The sequence below is a fragment of the Aphanomyces astaci genome (assembly GCF_000520075.1).
Source record: "Aphanomyces astaci strain APO3 unplaced genomic scaffold supercont1.76, whole genome shotgun sequence".
Classification (NCBI taxonomy): domain Eukaryota; phylum Oomycota; class Saprolegniomycetes; order Saprolegniales; family Verrucalvaceae; genus Aphanomyces; species Aphanomyces astaci.
The window spans coordinates 271,975-288,608 of NW_009798339.1; the positions used below are offsets into that span (position 1 = coordinate 271,975).

The following is a 16,634-nucleotide window of genomic DNA, read 5'->3' on the forward strand; positions in this document are numbered from 1 at the left end:
TAGACGAAAGAGCAAGTACAAACTAATATCCTCGGAAACCCCACTGTATGACACTGTACTTACTTAGTCGAGTCCAATACTGGGTATGGAACAATCTAGTGCAAAATGTCTCGGCGCAGTTTGAAAATCCGCACAATCCACGCTTCCGACGTAAACACTTCTTCGAAATGCGAGAGGTGGATGGGGCTGGTTCGCTGCTGGCGCTGCCGGTTGCGATCGAAGCCCTTGACGGGCTTTGTCGGGTCGGCAACGTACTCGTCGAACCGGTAGTAGCTGAGCTTGTACAACAAACACTCCTTCATGGCCGCCGTCGCCGACTCGCCCGCGTCCGCGTACCCATTCACGAGGAACTTGTCCAAATCCACCGTATCCGGAAACACGCCTTGTGCGATGCGGAGAAACCACGAAAACTTGTCCAAGTCGTCGCCCTATATATATATATAATATATAATATATATATATAATTTATGGTTTCGTCAACAGCAACATTAACAATATATGGTTTAGTCCACCGACATTCCAACAAACCAGTGGACACTCAACCCACACATAAACACCACACGACAACCTCGAGTGTATGTATACATGTGGTACACACTTGTGCATAGATTTGATAGGTCCATATATATATATATTGTTATGTGTTTATTCAAAACTGGAGCGACATGGAGAAGGAATCGACACTATCAAATATGTACAAACGAATCGCGAATCGGCCAAACTAAGGAGCCAATCAGATGATTGCAGGACACCCGGATTAACATCGAATTAGTGTGTGACTTCAATTCGTGTGATACCAATCACCACATAATACAGGGACCCCTTGTTGCATCCACACTTACTTATCCGTACAAGAAGCACCGGCGATGATAATCGATACATTTGGCAAAACAAACACAAGTCCACAGTGTAGGCTACACAAAGACAACAATATAATCAATACTACCCCGTAGCCGCTGGCGCCGCCAAACAGCAAAAACACATAGTCGACGTTGAGACTGTGCAGAATCGGCACGGCGGCGGCTTCGGTGGAGGCAAAGACGCGGCCGACGGTCGCGATGTGCGTGTTATTCCACGTGTTGTTGTCCACGAGCACCGTCCGGTTCGCGTACGACGACAGCTGGTACCCGTAGTCCCACCACGACAGCACGACCGCATCCGGGGCCGAGTTGTGCCGCAGCCACCCAAATGCTTCCCGAAAGTCGTCGTGTACGATCTCGGCGCCGGTGGTCCGGTTGCGGCTCTCGTGAACGAGCGACGTGCTCGAGTACGCGCGGTTGGCCACGGACGACGCGTGCAGAAGCTGCCACACCAGGACGAGCGCGACCCCCACGACCACGGCTTGCAGTCCCCCTGGGGTCTTGCGGTTCCGGCCGGGCATCGGTCGATTGAATGACACGACGTGTATTAGCAGCGCGATCGAGTCGCCAAACACATCTGGCTGTTCCAAGAGGTGCGCCGGGATCGAGTTGGCATTGCCATATTGGGCGACCACCGCGGCGCGCTTGCGCTCGAGGTCGCGCGCGACGGCCGCCACTTCGGCCTCTTCGCCCGGAAACCCGTGAGATTCGCTCAAGGAGGCCGGTTTGTCGCGACGGAGGTAGAAGAAGAGCGTGTCGAGGGTGTTGGAGACCCCGACGGCGGCCACGACGCACGTGGCGGGGGCCAGCGTCAGCACGAGCCGATTCATCACGCCCGCGAAGTACCACGCAAATGCCGAGTAGAGCAGCACAAACAGCTTTGCAGACGTCAGCGGCGCCTCTTCAAATAAAAAGTAAAGCCCCAGCGGCACAACGAGCAGCGACGGCCCGAATGCCATGTAAAACCCAGACCATGCCGACGGCTGGTGTTCGCTCACGGACGCGATGATGGGAATGTACTTGGACGCGTACGTCGGGTCGAGAAGGGTGAGGCTGCGGCCAGACCACTGAAGCACCCCCGTGACCTGCAAGACCACGGCGACCACGACCACGACGCCGGCCCCCGCCAACCCGACTTGGACGATCGCGGCGCGAAGGCGGTGGATGTGCACGCCAAGAAGACTTTCGAGCCATTTGGCAAAGGCCACAACTACAAAGCAACAACACAATCATGGCGATTGGATTCACAGCGTACGTAATATATATATATACCTACAAGTGCATTCATCACATATTAACGTAATAAGAAGAAATAGGTATGGGCATTGATGATTGTGTAGTACTATGTAGAAATAATGTAACCAGTGTTATGAATAGAATTAGAATCATAATCATTCGACCCACACAAATATATAATATAAACTCCATTTCATTGATTCATTCAAACACAAACATACATTATATTGTGGTATATTCGATACGGATTTCCAGACCCCGTCGACTCGAATCACGATTCGACGCTATTGGCCAATATCCAAATTTTGAGTGGATTTGATTGGCTCTTACAGAAAGGAGGACAAGTATATTTAACCAATCAGAACTCCAGCGTGATTCAACCTTGAGTAGACACACTAATTTTGGAAGTGCATAGCGAGTTCACAATACAATGCAACCGATATACGACCAGTGAATATAAATAAATAAACACGGAATTAAAGAGCGATGGCAGAAGAAGGACCTACTTTGGAGGATGCCAAATACGCCGTGGGAGCCGAGGGTTTCGGCCTTTTGAATCACGTTGAACCCGACAAACGGCACTTGCATGGCGAAGAGCGTGGCCAAGATGTAAAACGTGCTGTACGCCACATACAACCGCGGCGAGTACCGCCCGGAGAGCACCAGCGCCAGCACATGGATGGGGATAACGTTGATGAGAAATACGTAGCCGCCCCAGGACAGCACCATGCCAAAGTACGCCAACGACGTCACGGCGGCGTCGACCATGCGGCCAGAGTCCACTGATCGGACCCAGAGGTAGAAGACGAGCACGAGCAGGAAGATGGCCACGCCTTCGTTGTCGTATGACCCGCCCACGGAGCGAGAAATGTACGCTGGCGCGATGCTCATGAAGAATGCCGCGATCAGGGCGGTGCGTTGGCGCTGGGTGACGTGGAACGTGAGCGCATACGTGGCCAGGGCGGTCGCCGCGGCGAAAAACGGAGCGAAGAACACGCAAATGTGCAGGATCGACACCGGCAACCCAAGAAAGTGCAGAATGCGATATACTGACGCAGAGATGAGCATGAGGCCGGGGTACAGTGTCCCGCCAACGACACGACCGAGAGGATACCACGCGCGATCGTCGAACCAGTTGAGAAACTCGGAGAACGAGTTGGTGGCGAGGAACTTGGTCGTGCGAAAATTGAATTGTGGGTCGAACTCATGAATCACGCTGCCCCACTGGGCTACGGAGAAGAGTCTGATCGCCACAGCAAGGATGCAAATGCCTCCAAGGAGGATGCTGGCATGCAGAGATAGTGCCCTCGTGTCCTTCCGTGCGACGGATGGAGGGCTACGTGGGGGCGCCGTCGTCGGCGCGGCCATGGTTCAGGTAGGCAACCAAAACTTGGGGTTGCACCATGGATGTGTATCCGGTATTCCGGATAAATATAATTTCCCTTGTATGATCTAAAAACTTCCAACTGGCCAAATCGAAGAGTGGAGGTTTTATTATTTAACGTACAATTAATGTAGTTATACGAAATTGAAGTCAGAAAATTTTGTGAAAAGTTGGTTGTTTATAGGTGACGAGCATCATACGGCGTTTGAGCCCAGACAATACAATGTGTCGTCGTCGTGGGTGAATGTCACTTGCCTGAGCAGTTGCACACCACTCGTTTCGCTCCATGCCGTGTAATGCGATGAGTTACATGGGGTTCATGCGGGGCTGGGAACTGAACTGCGATGCAACAGTAAAACCACAAACGCACATGTCGTAATGTCCAAGCTTGAGAAAGGCTCAACACGTCATGGTGCGTGACATTGGGCGTGTGAATGTACGATGGGCATTTCAGCCAAGGCAACACACACGACGCTTTGACGTTGGGTGAGGAAGCATTGCATTGTCAAGCCCAAGCCCATATGGAGATACTACCTCCATGGGCTTGACAGTCGGAGAGTCCACGGAGGCCGTTGGACACAATCGTCGACTCCGCGAAAAAATATTGTGTGATCTTGAAGTACTGCTGGACATATGTGTTGAAACCGTCTCGCCGAGTATTTTAATTCGAAAACGTCAGTCTTTCACTTACTATTTGTATTGTAGTACGTTGAGTGTGTGTGTATTTTAATTCGTGCGCGTTTGATTATTCAATCGACCCATTACCGGAGTCGTTTCGCACTGCAACGCTGGCCGCCACCACGGTATTCCGTCGTCCGCCGTCAAGGAAACAAAGATATACAAAGAAGGCATGCTGGCTATGAAGACCCTCGTGCTGCTTCTAAGCACGACTCTGGTGATGACCAAGGACCTGTCATCAATCTCGTGCGGGTTCAAAGTGACCATTGCCGTGAACAATCCCCCATACAATGCTCAGTGGTGTGCGCAATGCTCCAGAAGTACCTACCAATGCTTCGAGGTGCGGCCCACGGTGAGGATTGATATTGTCGATACCACCGATTCAGTAGCCGCGACCACGACCGACGACGTTCTGATGGCGTCGGGCTCGTTTGGGACCCTTGGTGACCTCGGACCCGAAGCACCGAAGCTCGTCACGAGTTTGTACGACACGGCCGTTGTATCCCTGGCATCGTCATGCATCATTTCTGTAGATCCCTTCGCGGCACTTCTGCATCATCGCGCGATTTTCAATTCCGCTTCGATGCAGTGGCTCCGCTAACCCTGTTGACCTCATTGTACGAACCACCAGCGCCATGACAGACCCCCTCGTCATGCACCTGTTCTAGGAATCTCACAAACGTGACCGTCGGTCAACCAGCCACTCCGACGCAACTTCCTGCATCCCTGGCAACACTGTACGGATCCATCATATACATCTGTCAATGATTGCTTGACATGTCATCATTAGGTCTATTGACCGTTGCGCCTTTCCTTCCACGGGAGTGACCCTCAATGGAACACAGCTGACCACGCTTGTCATCACCAACAGCGACCTCACAAACACCTTTGTCCTGGACGTATCGTCGACCCCACAGCTTCAGACCATGTACGTACAGTCCATCGATTGTCATTCGGCATCCTCAGCATACTGACCAGTCGTGCGATTGATTTGTCATAGTGACTTGTCCACCAACCACTTCACGGAAATCCCGGCGTCGCTGCTCACCTTTGTGAAAACGTCGCCAACCGTTCGCATGTACATACACTACTTCTTGTTTGCATCACGATGACATGTCATCGAAACGTCATATTGACATCTCACGACCATGTTTGTGTAGTAATCTAAAGGGCAACCCCATCAACATGACCAACACAAGGCAGTCCATCGACGCCTCCACCTTATCGTCCTTTATCCTCGACGACACGCTACCGCCTTCGTCCCCCACCCCCCCTCCATCTACACCTGCCGTTCCATCTGCCCCTGGCTCGTCCAACGACGGCGCCATCGTGGCCGGAAGCGCGGCGGCGTGTGCTTTCGTCATCCTTGTTGGCTTGACATACCTGTACATTGATCGTCGTCGTCGCCGCAAAGCGCCCCCGTTGCTCGGACGAACCACGTCGCGGCGCACGAGCTCTTCCCTGGGGGGCAATGACGGCGACGATGACGGCGGCGGCGGGGCATCGGGGGAGTACAAGTCGGAGCCAGTGACCACCCCTCGATTTGCTCCACCCCCTCTGTCGACTTCTTCCTCGGATGAAGCTTCGTTCCCCCTGGAAGACCATCGCGGCTATGCCATCCTGCCGCGCACGGAGCTCCGGTCACTGAAGAAGTCGTCGTGCGGGCTCTTCACGGCAGAGTACAACAGCACGATCAAGGTGCTGGTGCAGAAGCTGGAGCTGAATGTCATGGCGGATGCGGAAGCCAGCGACAACCTCGGCACCAGTGCGAGCAGTCGGTTGTTTGTGCGGCGCCTGCCGCTCCTCGCCTCGTTGCAGCATGCGAATGTGTTGCCGCTTCTAGGGGCGATCAAGCTCTCGTCCACGTCCGTGTGTGCGCTCTTTGGGCCGACGTCGGGTGTTAGTACTACTAGTACGTCCAATAGTAGTACTACCACTGCCGTGTGGTCGTTGGCGGCGCTGTTGTCGCAAGACCCCACGAAACGAAAATCGGAAGCTATCACATGGGAACGGCAAAAGAAGTGGTGCCTCGATGTTGCCCGCGCTGCCGTGTACCTCCAAGACGTGCAGTGGGAAGATGGGAGCATGCAAGTTCCATGGACTGCGAGCGACTTCGTCGTGGTGGACGATTCCGCCAGGACATGCCAAGCCAACCTCATGGGGTACCTGGACGTGTCGGGCGTCCCGCCAGTCCGTCAGTTCGGTACGAATGTGTTAGCATGGACAGCCCCAGAAGTCGTGCGTCATGAAGATCCGTCGCAAGGAAGTAGTTCTGCTGCACGAGTGTTTTCAATGGGCGTCGTGTTTGGCGAGATTGTGACCCGCGTCCGACCGCATGCCGCGTCGTGGCGCGCACGAGGACCCGTCCGCGCCGACGTCGCGGTGATGCACTTGCTTACAGACACGATCACACCGATCGTTCCCTTCGAATTCGACGCGAATGTGCCAGTCGAGTTCAAGACGTTGGTTAGCCGCTGCCTCGAACGAGACCCGCTCAAACGACCCATGCCCTCAGAAGTGGTAGAGCTACTCACACAGTGTCGGTAGACGCCATTAACATGCAACGATTCCTTTATTCGCGATGCCATGAGACCTGAATGTACATGGAGATGATCCCGTCGGCGTCATTCGTGTGACTGTTGCCAAGGGTCTGGCAAGAGGAATTTACTGTTAATTAAAATAACATTAGGTATTATTAAAAATATTGGCGGGATCTTTCCGACATTTCGATACAAACATCAAGTACATGAAATCTCAACTTGAAGTGGCGGAGGTCTTTTTTATACGATTGCATACATATATATGCACATTTGTATACCACAGCGACCAAATGATTAAAATTCATATTGAAGCGAGGAAGGTACAAAACTTCTCGCGGGGTTGTGGCAACATCGAAGAAGGTATATCATGAGAATGCACGAAGACAGATGGATGACATTTGTGATGTAGCTCTTCCGCCAAGGTATCAACTGCATCACTGCACTCTTGCCCATGGACAGACCATCCTCAGCGCATCCCAGAGGCAGCGACTCCCGTACGACATTGTTTGATGTGCATACGAAGGATGACGATGATGGCGAAGGAGTGTGTTCTCAAGTCTGCATGTACTCATTGTAGGTGGGATATACGCGAGCAATCGAAGCGTGTTGTTGGTAGGGAAATGGGGCCGATTCAACAATGTTGCCAAATCGAATGCCATTAAGGTGACCGCCCCGACGCCGATCAATACACCCAGCTTGAAGATGGAAAACAGTGTGCAAGGGCAACTTGGGCAAACCAGCGGTGGTAGCAAGATGGGATGGTCGGAACCGCAAGCTGCAGCACCTGTCGTGCAGCAGCAACCCGTTGCAACAACGCCCGAGACCACACCCGTGTCCTCAAAACATGCTGTCGTCGTGCCTTGGATTCTCAAGCGAACCTTACTGCAACAACACCACCACGAGCCAACTACTCATCCCGCCCTGTCCCCCGTTCGCGAACATGAGACTGCCACTGGAGACATCTTCCGAACCACGTCAGGGCGTTGGGACGACGATGCCGTGGACGAGACTCATGCAACCGCCCCGGTGTCACCGGCAGCATCGGCACGGTACGAGGCCAATTCTGGCAAGTGGGGCGACGAAGCGATAGAGGACGGCATGGCGGTGCAACATGAATCTGCAAAAGTTCACATTCCCCCCCACGAGTGTCCCCAACCATACGATGCGTTCACAAGCAAAGTATGCCGTGCAAAGTCGTGTCAACGAAGTGGGGAATCACTACACGGGCGTGCAGGCAATGTCCACCACCACCACGACCGAGGCCAATATCGGCCCACAGATGCTCCTGTCCCCGCCTGGACAAGCGGCGCGTCGCCATGGCGGCAGTCCACGGCAGATCAGCCATCTGTGGACCCCCCCGTACGCATTCTCAAACGCGAGCACAACCACAAGATGTTGTTCGACCATAAAAGCGGTCACATGATCCCAACCGACGCGAAAGCATCCACGAACAGCATCACGTCGGATCAAAGATCGGCCAAGACTGCAGCGACGACAGCCGAGGAGCATGCCGTGCCAACGCCTGTCGTTTCACCCAACCAAGATCCGCCGTCGAAGCATCATCACTCGTTGCCATTTCCGGCGCCACCGCCGTCGAACCGCGTGAACGACCTTGCCCACAATCATCCGCTAGCACAGCCAGCATCGCCAACGACGAAGAAGAAACGGATGACTCTACAAAAAAAGGCCAACACGGCAAAGGTAAAGGACCACAAAACCAAGCACAAACACAGCAGCAGCACAGCAACGCCAAAGGAAGAAGAATTAGCACCACCAGTTGGTGCCACGACTGCCCATGTAAGACGACGGAGTGTCACAAAAGCCGGTGTGGCGTTGGTCTACCGTGTGAAGAAAAATACATCGGTGCAAAGTGCTGTGCCATCTGTAGCTATTGAAATCCACGAAGCCGCCCGGTCGTCGACCACATTACACCAGCAGCAGCATGAACGAAACGATCTCGACACACGGATCAACTCGACGGGCCACACAGCGTCCAAGAAACACTTTAAGGGCGAACACAAGACTGTATCGCAGCAGTTAGTAGATGGCGGTTCTCAAGTCTCGCGACGTAGTAGAAGGAACAGTCATGCATCACCCCGTCCGAAAAATCCCAGCACCCCAACAACATCATCATCCACGACGACCCAGCGTCTCTAAAGCGAGCGACATCAGTTGGCTTGTCACTCGAAGCCGTACTTCCGCCTTGTCCAATTCGTTCTTTGTAAAATGCATGCTTCGATCTGTGCTTGTTTGTATGGTGCTGCTTGAACATGATGGGTCACACGTCAACATTGTTCAAATGTCGTGTTGTGGCCTCTAAGTTTTTCCTATCGTCCGGATAATATCGTTCCAACCGGCACGCCAACGAATACAATATGGGAATTGCCGGGATCGAACTCGGGACCAATTGACATGACTGGTACGACTAACATTTCGTGACCAACAGGAACCCCTTCGGGGGTCATCCGTAAAAATTGGAACGATACAGAGAAGATTAGCATGGCCCCTGCGCAAGGATGACACGCATAAATCGAGAAGTATCGCACTTTTTATTAATTATATGCAAATTGAATCTTCCCTGGTGTAATGTCATGGGGACGTATTACTTCGTTTATTAACGTTAACTATTGCCCGCATGCATCTAAGAGCCTGTTCCAAGTACTTTTCAAAATGGGCATTACCCAATCAAAACGCTCCCCAACTCATTACAAAATCCATTTTTCAAAATGGGGTACATGACCCCATTTCATCCCATTTTGGGCACCTCAGCTATTTCGCCAATGACTGGCTAATAATGGATGCCCACTATCCAATCATTGATCCCAATCCCATTCCAACTTTTCAATTTGACATCATGGACTCGACCACTGCAGCGTGAGTTGCTGCCGTTGGCGCCGCCTTTCGATCGACGAACGTAGCAACCGCGCCCCTGGCATCAACACTGTTGTCGTACCCAGTACCACGTGGCAGCAAGTCAAGACCGATGGCACATACGACGGATGGTTCACGCGCCACCTGCGCTGCACCCGCCACACCTTTCTGTGCATCGCCGACAACACTGTGTTATTGACCAATCAGCATGCATCTTAGTCTAATGATTTATGTCCAATCAATCATGATCATAGCATGGGTAGAAAATGGGATGAAATATTTTGTCACCCCATTTTTCGTTTTTTTCCAATTCTACTTGGAACAGGCTCTAAAAAAGTATGAGTTCACAATCACATCGTTGTCAACTGAACTACTACTGTAGTAGTAGTACTGCCTACCGTATACCCCCCGCTTCAGTACATACCTATGATTTCTCCACCTGTACCGGTTTGGAACATATCGGCCAATGACGAGCATTTTCATGGTTCCGGTTGTACCTAGTTGTCTCTAATTGGACAGAAATATCCAATCACCATGCGTTAATTATTTTCATCCAATGAAATGTAACTCCTGTGATGGATTTAGACCAATGCGCATGCCTGAATACTAGTAGTTTTCAAGGTACCGCTTGGATTGTGATCAGATTTCACTTTCATAGGTACACTGTATTGAAGCGGGGGGTATACGGTAGGTTCGATCCCTCTCTCGAGGATAACGTTACTAGTACAAGCAGGCTAGTCTCGTCAAACGTGGTGATGATGGTCATCAACATTACTGTATGAATAAGTCAACAAAGGATAAGTCATAAAAAATTATGATTACTTTCGTGTGACACGGGCCAGGGTCTCGCCCACGGGGGGCACGACCAGCGCCGTGAAATCCTGCTTGGGGAAGTTCTTGTCGAGCACTTCGACGTTGAATTGGCGGAAGAAAATGCTCAGAATGATCTTGACTTGGATGTACGCGTACTGCTGGCCCATACATCCGTGCATGCCGCCGCCAAAGCTCACGTTCGTGTACGGGACCTTGTCTTCTTCGTTGCGTCCGTCGAGGAAGCGCATGGGGTCGTACGAGTCGGGGTTGGACCAGTAGTCGGAAATGCGATTCGCGGCCGCCGGCGACGAAAACACGAGGTGCCCCGCCGGAATCGTGTACTCGCCGCATGTCTACGGAGCCAAGGTGTCGTTACAAACCGGACACATATATGTATCTATATCCGTACAATGTCTTTCATCACTTTGCGCATGAGCAGGATCAACGGCGGCGTCAACCGCAGCGTTTCCTTGATGCACGCGTGCAGTACGGGCATGTTGTTGAGGTTATCGAACGTGAGCCCGTCGTTGCCGGCATCGCCCAGCACTTGGTGTTGTTCGTGCAAGATCTTTTCACTAAGCACCAGCGTCGCACCAGTTGGTCAGTTAGTTACACGGGGGTGGCACACAGCAGCTCGTTATACGTACATCATGGTCGGTTGCAGCATGACCAACTCGATCACGGCCCACGTCAGCGTCAGCGAGCTCGTGTGTTGGCCAGCAAACAAGAGCGCAATCAACAGACCCACGATGTGCTCGTCAGGAATGTTGACGCCGGGGGTGTCCTTGTACTCGGAGTTCATAAACGTGTCTAGGATATCGTCCGCCTACATATCCGTCGGTCATGAGTGGGGACAGACATGCAGACACAATTGAACAGATTTGTATGGCACTACGTACGCGCTTGCCAGATTCGCGGCGGGCCTTGATCACACCAGTGAAGAGACTGACCATCTTGGCGCGGGCGGCGTCGCGGCGGTTATGAGCTGGCGTCGGCGCGTACGGGAAGAAAAAGCTGAACGCGGTGGTGCCGCCGTCCAGGTCGCAGTACAAGCTGCTCACTTCCTTAAACAAGTGCTCGCGGACTTCGTCGCCCAGCAAGGCGCGGCTCGCGGTCAAAATTGCCAGCTCTGCAAACGCCTTCTTCAAGCTCACGGTCGACTCGGCAGGGTACGCGCCGAAGTACGCCTCGGTTTCCATGCGGATCTTCTCCACATACTTCTTCATGCGGGAGACACGGAGACCGTTGGCCATGAACTGCATCTGCTGGGCGCGGCGCTTGGGCGTAGCGTCGTACACGAGTCCAGGACCGAACACCGGTGTCATGAGTTGGTACACTTCGGCCTGGCTCAAGTAGTCGTCGTTGGGTTTATAGAACGCTTCGTGCGCAAGAGGTCCAATGAGGAAGGTCAAGTCTTGGCCAAACATCTTGGCCGTGAAGCAAGGTCCCTTGAGCTTGTACCCGGCAAGTACCATCTCGATGGGGTTCTTGGCGAACGAAGGAAATGACCCGACGAACGGAATCCAGTACGGCAACACGGGCGGCAAGTTCTTCCCGGCATGCTTCTTGGGCGTGGCCAAGTACAGCACGATCAGGAACGCCAAGGCGAAGCCTACAAGGAGCTGCGTGTGCTCGGCAAAGAGGTCGGTAAGGCTCAGCATGACGAATCGACAATGCTGACAGCTGATGAGTCGACTGTAATTGGTTCGAGCGTGCAATCATTGTGTTTATCACAAATGTTAACTCCGACGACGCGATATGATTGGACAAAATGAGGACATAAATACGCTGCCTGGCTGCATGTTTATCCGTGGATTTTGACTTGGTTTCAGTATACTCTGAGGGGTTCAAAACCATTTGTACCATGGTGTAACATCATAGTGGATCCAAGTGTTTTTATGGTGATGTGGTCCAGTGCATTCCCTGGATTTAACAACAAGGATCAGGAATGTATCCTTGAATTACTCGAAGAGACTCACGTATATTCACAAAGACGTTGTTAAACAGAGGTGATACCCTTCCAAAGAGTATTTCACCGGAAACCACTCACATTAACCGGATGAACACTGATGCATTTTCGCATTCCACCACACACTCATGAAACCCCAACTCAAGAACAACCTTATCCTGGCCGGCGGCCTGGCCACGTTTGCCATCTCCGTATTCACCTACACGGTGTCACAGCTGTCCAAGGTACTGTAGACAGCTCACATGTCAAACGTGCTTATGATGCTTGGTTGTGCAGGACGACTTTGCTGGCCTCGACACGGTCAAGGTAAATGTGCATGAAAGCGGTATCAAGGCCACCGTGACCAAGCCCATCGACGCAAGGTACGAATTGTTATGGTGCAACGCGTCACATCTAACGAGAATGGAGCTTGTAGTGCTACCAAGTAACTTGTAAACTACAAGGCGCAAGCCCCCTTATGCCATAATGTTGCCAAGAATTCACATAGAACTCATGCATACATTTCAAAATTCCATCGAAAGGGGATATTCTTAAGCGCTAAGATTTCTAGTTGCTGCAAATTGACAATGGTCGACCCTGGTCGCCGAGGAACTCTAAATAGGTCGTGGACTGGCAACTACTTCTTCAAAGAAGCCTGCAGAATCTACGCCGCGTTACCACCCATCCCTGCGTTACACTGTAGGGTCTTACCTTTTGCATCACAGCTTGCGCTTTTGGGTTGGTAGCACGCTTGATGATGCGCAAGTTCTTGACGGTGTTATCGGCAGTCGATCGCGCTGTCTCGGCTTCTTCCAAGTAATGACGGGCTCGTTTGGGCTTCTTCGACGACTTGACCACCTTCACATTGGTGCCAGGCTTGGCAACACCTTTAGGGGTCTTCTTCGCAGGCACGTCAATCATCGTCGTCGACGCCTTTAGCAGCTGCTTGGTTATCCGAGCCGACATGATGATTCGACTTGTGCAGATTCTAACATTACCACAGCCACGCCAAACTCGGCATTTCACTGGTGGCTGGCTCAGCAATAATATTATTGAAATGTTACATACTTCGAAGTACAATTGAATGGTATCGTCATGGTAATAAAATAATGTCGATGTATTCGTTAACGTGTAAAATATATACTACGATAATTACTTAATAGTAAGCGATCCCGTTTAGCTCAGTTGGTAGAGCGCAGGACTTTTAATCCTGTGGTCGCGGGTTCGAGCCCCGCAGTGGGAGTCCTTTTTCCCTTGTTTTAGGGTCCTATCAAAATTCTGATGACATTATTGATTCGGTCGTTTGTTTGATATTCAGTGTCTCTACCGTTATTGACAAATTGGAACCATCGCACGCGCTTCTATGGCTACCCCCGCTACGCTTTTGCACGTGTCTTCGGGCCCCACGCAATTGAATCCAAGGGTGGATCGTTGGGGCCAACGCACGGCATGTCACTTCAGTAAGAACTTCACCGTAGGTCATGACCGCGTCCATCCAAGTGGGCGATGTGGTCGTGGCCGCGCTGCTTAAGCTCGTACGAGGTCTGTCGTCCAACCAACTGGTGTACCTCATGTATTGTTATTCTGTCTTGCGCTTTCAGGTGCTCCGAGGCTCAGACCCTCAGGTTCAGGCTATACACCACATGGCACCCCCACTTATCACAATGTAGATGTCCGGTTCGCTGCGTGGGCTAGACTCGTGGACGCACGCCGCGTGAGGACGGAAGAAGGGTCGAAGGAGATCATTTCGTTGCTGCACACGCCGTCGGGTCGATATTATCGATTGCACGACCGCCTGCAAGTCATTTCTCACTCGTGAGCGACAGCGAAGTGTATGTAGCACGCGCACGAAACGTGAATGGGTACAGTATTTGCGAGATACATGGCAATGCTCGTTATATATGCGTCGTTGCATGTGTTACCAGGACGGCCCCAGCCAACGTGATTGATTTCGAAGGGGAACACGGGTTGACCCCGTTTATGACCATGGTACAAAAATAGAGCTTAACGTTACGTCGACACATCCAAAACACTGGTGACGTTATCGTTACTACGGTTAGTGCAAATTCGCCGGACCGAACACTTGTTCCACTCGACCAAAGACGAAACCAAGCAGCGCAACGTGGAGGTGGAAAAGTACTTTGCCAAGATCGCGTACCTCTTGAGCGACGTGATCGTGCTGGTGGGGGACACGATTGTGGTGTACAAGGAGTACTTTTTACGACGAGTACGAAGTCGCGTTTGGCGAGCATGCTGCCCACGACTTCGTGCTAACATTATGACGAGCTGAATCTATATCAGCCAAATAGTATTGGGTACTGTCCACCCTGTGAGACCGAGTGGGGCGCTACCGATTGAGCATGGATTCTGGATCGTCGAGGGCTTTGCGGACCGAGGCACGGCAAAACTCTCGTACAAGGTGCAGGGTGACGACTTTACAGTGGTCATCAACGACGAATCCGCGGAAGGCCAGAGTCTAGGGGCAGTTCTACAGGTAGGCCTTCTGGACTCCTGTGTCAAGTCTGCACCATTCAATTTCGACAGCGCGCATGATAAATTCCGGAGAATATCGCGTTCGAACTATAACTTCGGCGCACATGAGAATATCACGTTCGAACTATAACTTCTATCAATTTGACGTACACATGTACAGCCAAGGGGTTCCTCAACTACTGTGCCGACGTCCACTGCGTGCATGGGGGGACATCCGCCAGAATATTCGCGGCAAGTGGTTCAAAGCCGACGAAATGCTCATCCACCACCTCAAATGCTCATCCACCACCTCGACGCCTTTCACGTTCGACGGCCGACATATTGCACGCATGTAAATTTAGGTGTTACTGTTTGTTCCTATTCGTACAAACGATGTCGTTGGTTCGGAACATGTAGCACATGTTGGGGGACATGACGTCGAAACAACGCTTGATGCGGCGAGACATCTCGGTGGACGAGCGCGGGTGGTTCTTTCTCTTGCTGTCCATCGTGGCTGGCCAGTGAGAAATCCGTGTCGTTTAGGTTGTTGCTGAACGAGTTTCTCTGACGTGGGCCTCAGCACGTCGGCGTTTGTCCGGGTGTACAAGAACCGTACTGTGGTACACAAGTCTCATGTTTGCGATTCGATTTGTTTGGGCGACGGATTGCGTTCAACAAGCGGTGCATGGCGCACATTTCGATTTTGACCAAGGAAACGGTACTACCCACGATCTATATTTGACGCTATGGGAACCTTAAGCAACAATTGCATGATAGGAGTTGGCCGCCCAAGCAAGAAGAGCCTCGCGCTACTCTTGACCAGCCCCTCCAGCCCTTCATTCCATGTGCTGCCGTGGCCAATACCAGATGATCAAAGCCAGGGACCGACGCCGTGCCCACCGCACGAGCGAACGGGTGCTTCGGTCCGGAAATGTGGTCAAGCGGTGGCTTGAGTGAGCTTGACGGAGGCTCCCACGTCGTGTGGGAAGAAGCGTTTAAGTCCCCCCAACTTGCCCCCGACCTACTTTTGCCTATCGTTTTGGGACACGTCGTTCTTGGCCGACATGCATCGATACTGGTTTGACGACTCGACCAAAGAAAGACATTGGCGAGTGCTCTTTTATGGTTGACGTATGGTCTAACGCGATATGTGCTAGCTACGAGCAGACAGACGAGTGTGCAAACATACGTCGGCCCTGCATTTGGAGTTCAAAGTCCAGTCCGACTACACGCTTAAGCATGTGCCATGCATTCGCTGCTTCAAAGGATGCAATACAAAGGACAACATGATGACAATCACCGTAAGGAAATGCTGCAGAAGTGGCACACGCATATCGAGCTCATTTATGTGGCCCCAGGGTTTGCTCATTCTACAAAAAGTACTTCGGTTATATTGGACTCTTGTCTACTTAACGATCAGCAAACTTGCCTTTGGAAGAGGTACTACCATCTTGGACACTTCGCGAGAAGCATGAACTATATTTCAAGCTTATATAAATTTAGTTGTACTACGTGAACCTGCAGACCTGGATCACACATTACATTTTCGTGCCATGTATATCCAGTTCCTATCCTTTCTGACATGGCCACGCTTTGATTGATGTCTATGAGATACAGTACCTTACCACTCTACTGGAGTGACCATCGAAGGTGAAAAGTGAAGTAGGCGAACAAGAGTGGAACGACCGGACCTGGCACCTTTGTTGCGCAAACCCAGGAGGCATGGATTGCATTTGACAAGCGTGCTACTATTCAATACTTCATCTTGCACCATCAATGGTCACTCCAGTGGACACAAGGTACTGTATCTCATAGACACAAGTGAAAGCATG

The 16,634-nt window shown here is 51.8% G+C and overlaps 6 protein-coding genes and 1 non-coding gene across 9 annotated transcripts; 4 read left to right on the forward strand and 3 right to left on the reverse strand.

Annotated features, from left to right (window-relative positions):
* Positions 1-28: 28 nt before the first annotated feature.
* On the reverse strand, positions 29-3,497 carry H257_15897 (hypothetical protein). Of its 3 annotated transcripts, none has more exons than XM_009844168.1 (3): positions 2,603-3,497; positions 947-2,070; positions 29-428 (listed from the first exon to the last, which is right to left on the reverse strand). In XM_009844168.1, exons 1-3 carry the CDS (start codon positions 3,462-3,464, stop codon positions 96-98), a joined length of 2,319 nt encoding a protein of 772 aa, XP_009842470.1. In that variant the 5' UTR covers positions 3,465-3,497; the 3' UTR covers positions 29-95. The 3 variants fall into 3 exon arrangements, with proteins under 3 accessions (XP_009842470.1, XP_009842472.1, XP_009842471.1); XM_009844170.1 differs by having other exon boundaries at positions 843-2,070; XM_009844169.1 differs by lacking the exon at positions 29-428 and having other exon boundaries at positions 511-2,070.
* Positions 3,498-4,330: 833 nt separating this feature from the next.
* On the forward strand, positions 4,331-8,855 carry H257_15898 (serine/threonine protein kinase; the record flags this gene model as incomplete). Its single annotated transcript, XM_009844171.1, has 8 exons — positions 4,331-4,641; positions 4,692-4,775; positions 4,827-4,895; positions 4,949-5,086; positions 5,159-5,236; positions 5,319-6,678; positions 7,108-7,192; positions 7,315-8,855. The coding sequence occupies 8 exons, from the start codon at positions 4,331-4,333 to the stop codon at positions 8,853-8,855; spliced, it is 3,666 nt and encodes a 1,221-aa protein (XP_009842473.1).
* Positions 8,856-10,364: 1,509 nt separating this feature from the next.
* H257_15899 (hypothetical protein) lies at positions 10,365-12,094 on the reverse strand. The gene is made up of 4 exons (XM_009844172.1): positions 11,282-12,094; positions 11,030-11,208; positions 10,792-10,957; positions 10,365-10,735 (listed from the first exon to the last, which is right to left on the reverse strand). The coding sequence occupies exons 1-4, from the start codon at positions 12,041-12,043 to the stop codon at positions 10,388-10,390; spliced, it is 1,455 nt and encodes a 484-aa protein (XP_009842474.1). The 5' UTR covers positions 12,044-12,094; the 3' UTR covers positions 10,365-10,387.
* A 367-nt stretch (positions 12,095-12,461) lies between these two features.
* On the forward strand, positions 12,462-12,918 carry H257_15900 (hypothetical protein). Its single transcript, XM_009844173.1, has 3 exons — positions 12,462-12,575; positions 12,628-12,713; positions 12,767-12,918. The coding sequence occupies exons 1-3, from the start codon at positions 12,480-12,482 to the stop codon at positions 12,777-12,779; spliced, it is 195 nt and encodes a 64-aa protein (XP_009842475.1). The 5' UTR covers positions 12,462-12,479; the 3' UTR covers positions 12,780-12,918.
* On the reverse strand, positions 12,836-13,338 carry H257_15901 (hypothetical protein). Its single transcript, XM_009844174.1, has 2 exons — positions 13,042-13,338; positions 12,836-12,994 (listed from the first exon to the last, which is right to left on the reverse strand). The coding sequence occupies exons 1-2, from the start codon at positions 13,294-13,296 to the stop codon at positions 12,968-12,970; spliced, it is 282 nt and encodes a 93-aa protein (XP_009842476.1). The 5' UTR covers positions 13,297-13,338; the 3' UTR covers positions 12,836-12,967.
* A 162-nt stretch (positions 13,339-13,500) lies between these two features.
* Positions 13,501-13,573, forward strand: H257_15902. Its single transcript has one exon. It is a non-coding gene; the product is annotated as a tRNA-Lys (tRNA).
* A 238-nt stretch (positions 13,574-13,811) lies between these two features.
* On the forward strand, positions 13,812-15,932 carry H257_15903 (hypothetical protein; the record flags this gene model as incomplete). Its single annotated transcript, XM_009844175.1, has 10 exons — positions 13,812-13,903; positions 14,026-14,099; positions 14,391-14,557; positions 14,711-14,824; positions 14,984-15,154; positions 15,220-15,323; positions 15,383-15,422; positions 15,482-15,520; positions 15,670-15,738; positions 15,792-15,932. 10 exons carry the CDS (start codon positions 13,812-13,814, stop codon positions 15,930-15,932), a joined length of 1,011 nt encoding a protein of 336 aa, XP_009842477.1.
* Between the last annotated feature and the right edge of the window lie 702 nt (positions 15,933-16,634).

Coding starts and splice junctions, on each gene's coding strand:
- H257_15897 (XM_009844168.1), bottom strand. CDS start 3,464: ATGGCCGCGCCGACGACGGCGCCCCCACGTAGCCCTCCATCCGTCGCA. Junction 2,071..2,602: donor CGTATTTGGCATCCTCCAAA/GTAGGTCCTTCT, acceptor GTTGCTTTGTAG/TTGTGGCCTTTGCCAAATGG. Junction 429..946: donor GCGGCGCCAGCGGCTACGGG/GTAGTATTGATT, acceptor ATATATATATAG/GGCGACGACTTGGACAAGTT.
- H257_15899 (XM_009844172.1), bottom strand. CDS start 12,043: ATGCTGAGCCTTACCGACCTCTTTGCCGAGCACACGCAGCTCCTTGTA. Junction 11,209..11,281: donor GCCGCGAATCTGGCAAGCGC/GTACGTAGTGCC, acceptor ACGGATATGTAG/GCGGACGATATCCTAGACAC. Junction 10,958..11,029: donor ATGCTGCAACCGACCATGAT/GTACGTATAACG, acceptor GCTGGTGCTTAG/TGAAAAGATCTTGCACGAAC.
- H257_15900 (XM_009844173.1), top strand. CDS start 12,480: ATGAAACCCCAACTCAAGAACAACCTTATCCTGGCCGGCGGCCTGGCC. Junction 12,576..12,627: donor CGGTGTCACAGCTGTCCAAG/GTACTGTAGACA, acceptor TTGGTTGTGCAG/GACGACTTTGCTGGCCTCGA.
- H257_15901 (XM_009844174.1), bottom strand. CDS start 13,296: ATGTCGGCTCGGATAACCAAGCAGCTGCTAAAGGCGTCGACGACGATG. Junction 12,995..13,041: donor CGCAAGCTGTGATGCAAAAG/GTAAGACCCTAC, acceptor AACGCGGCGTAG/ATTCTGCAGGCTTCTTTGAA.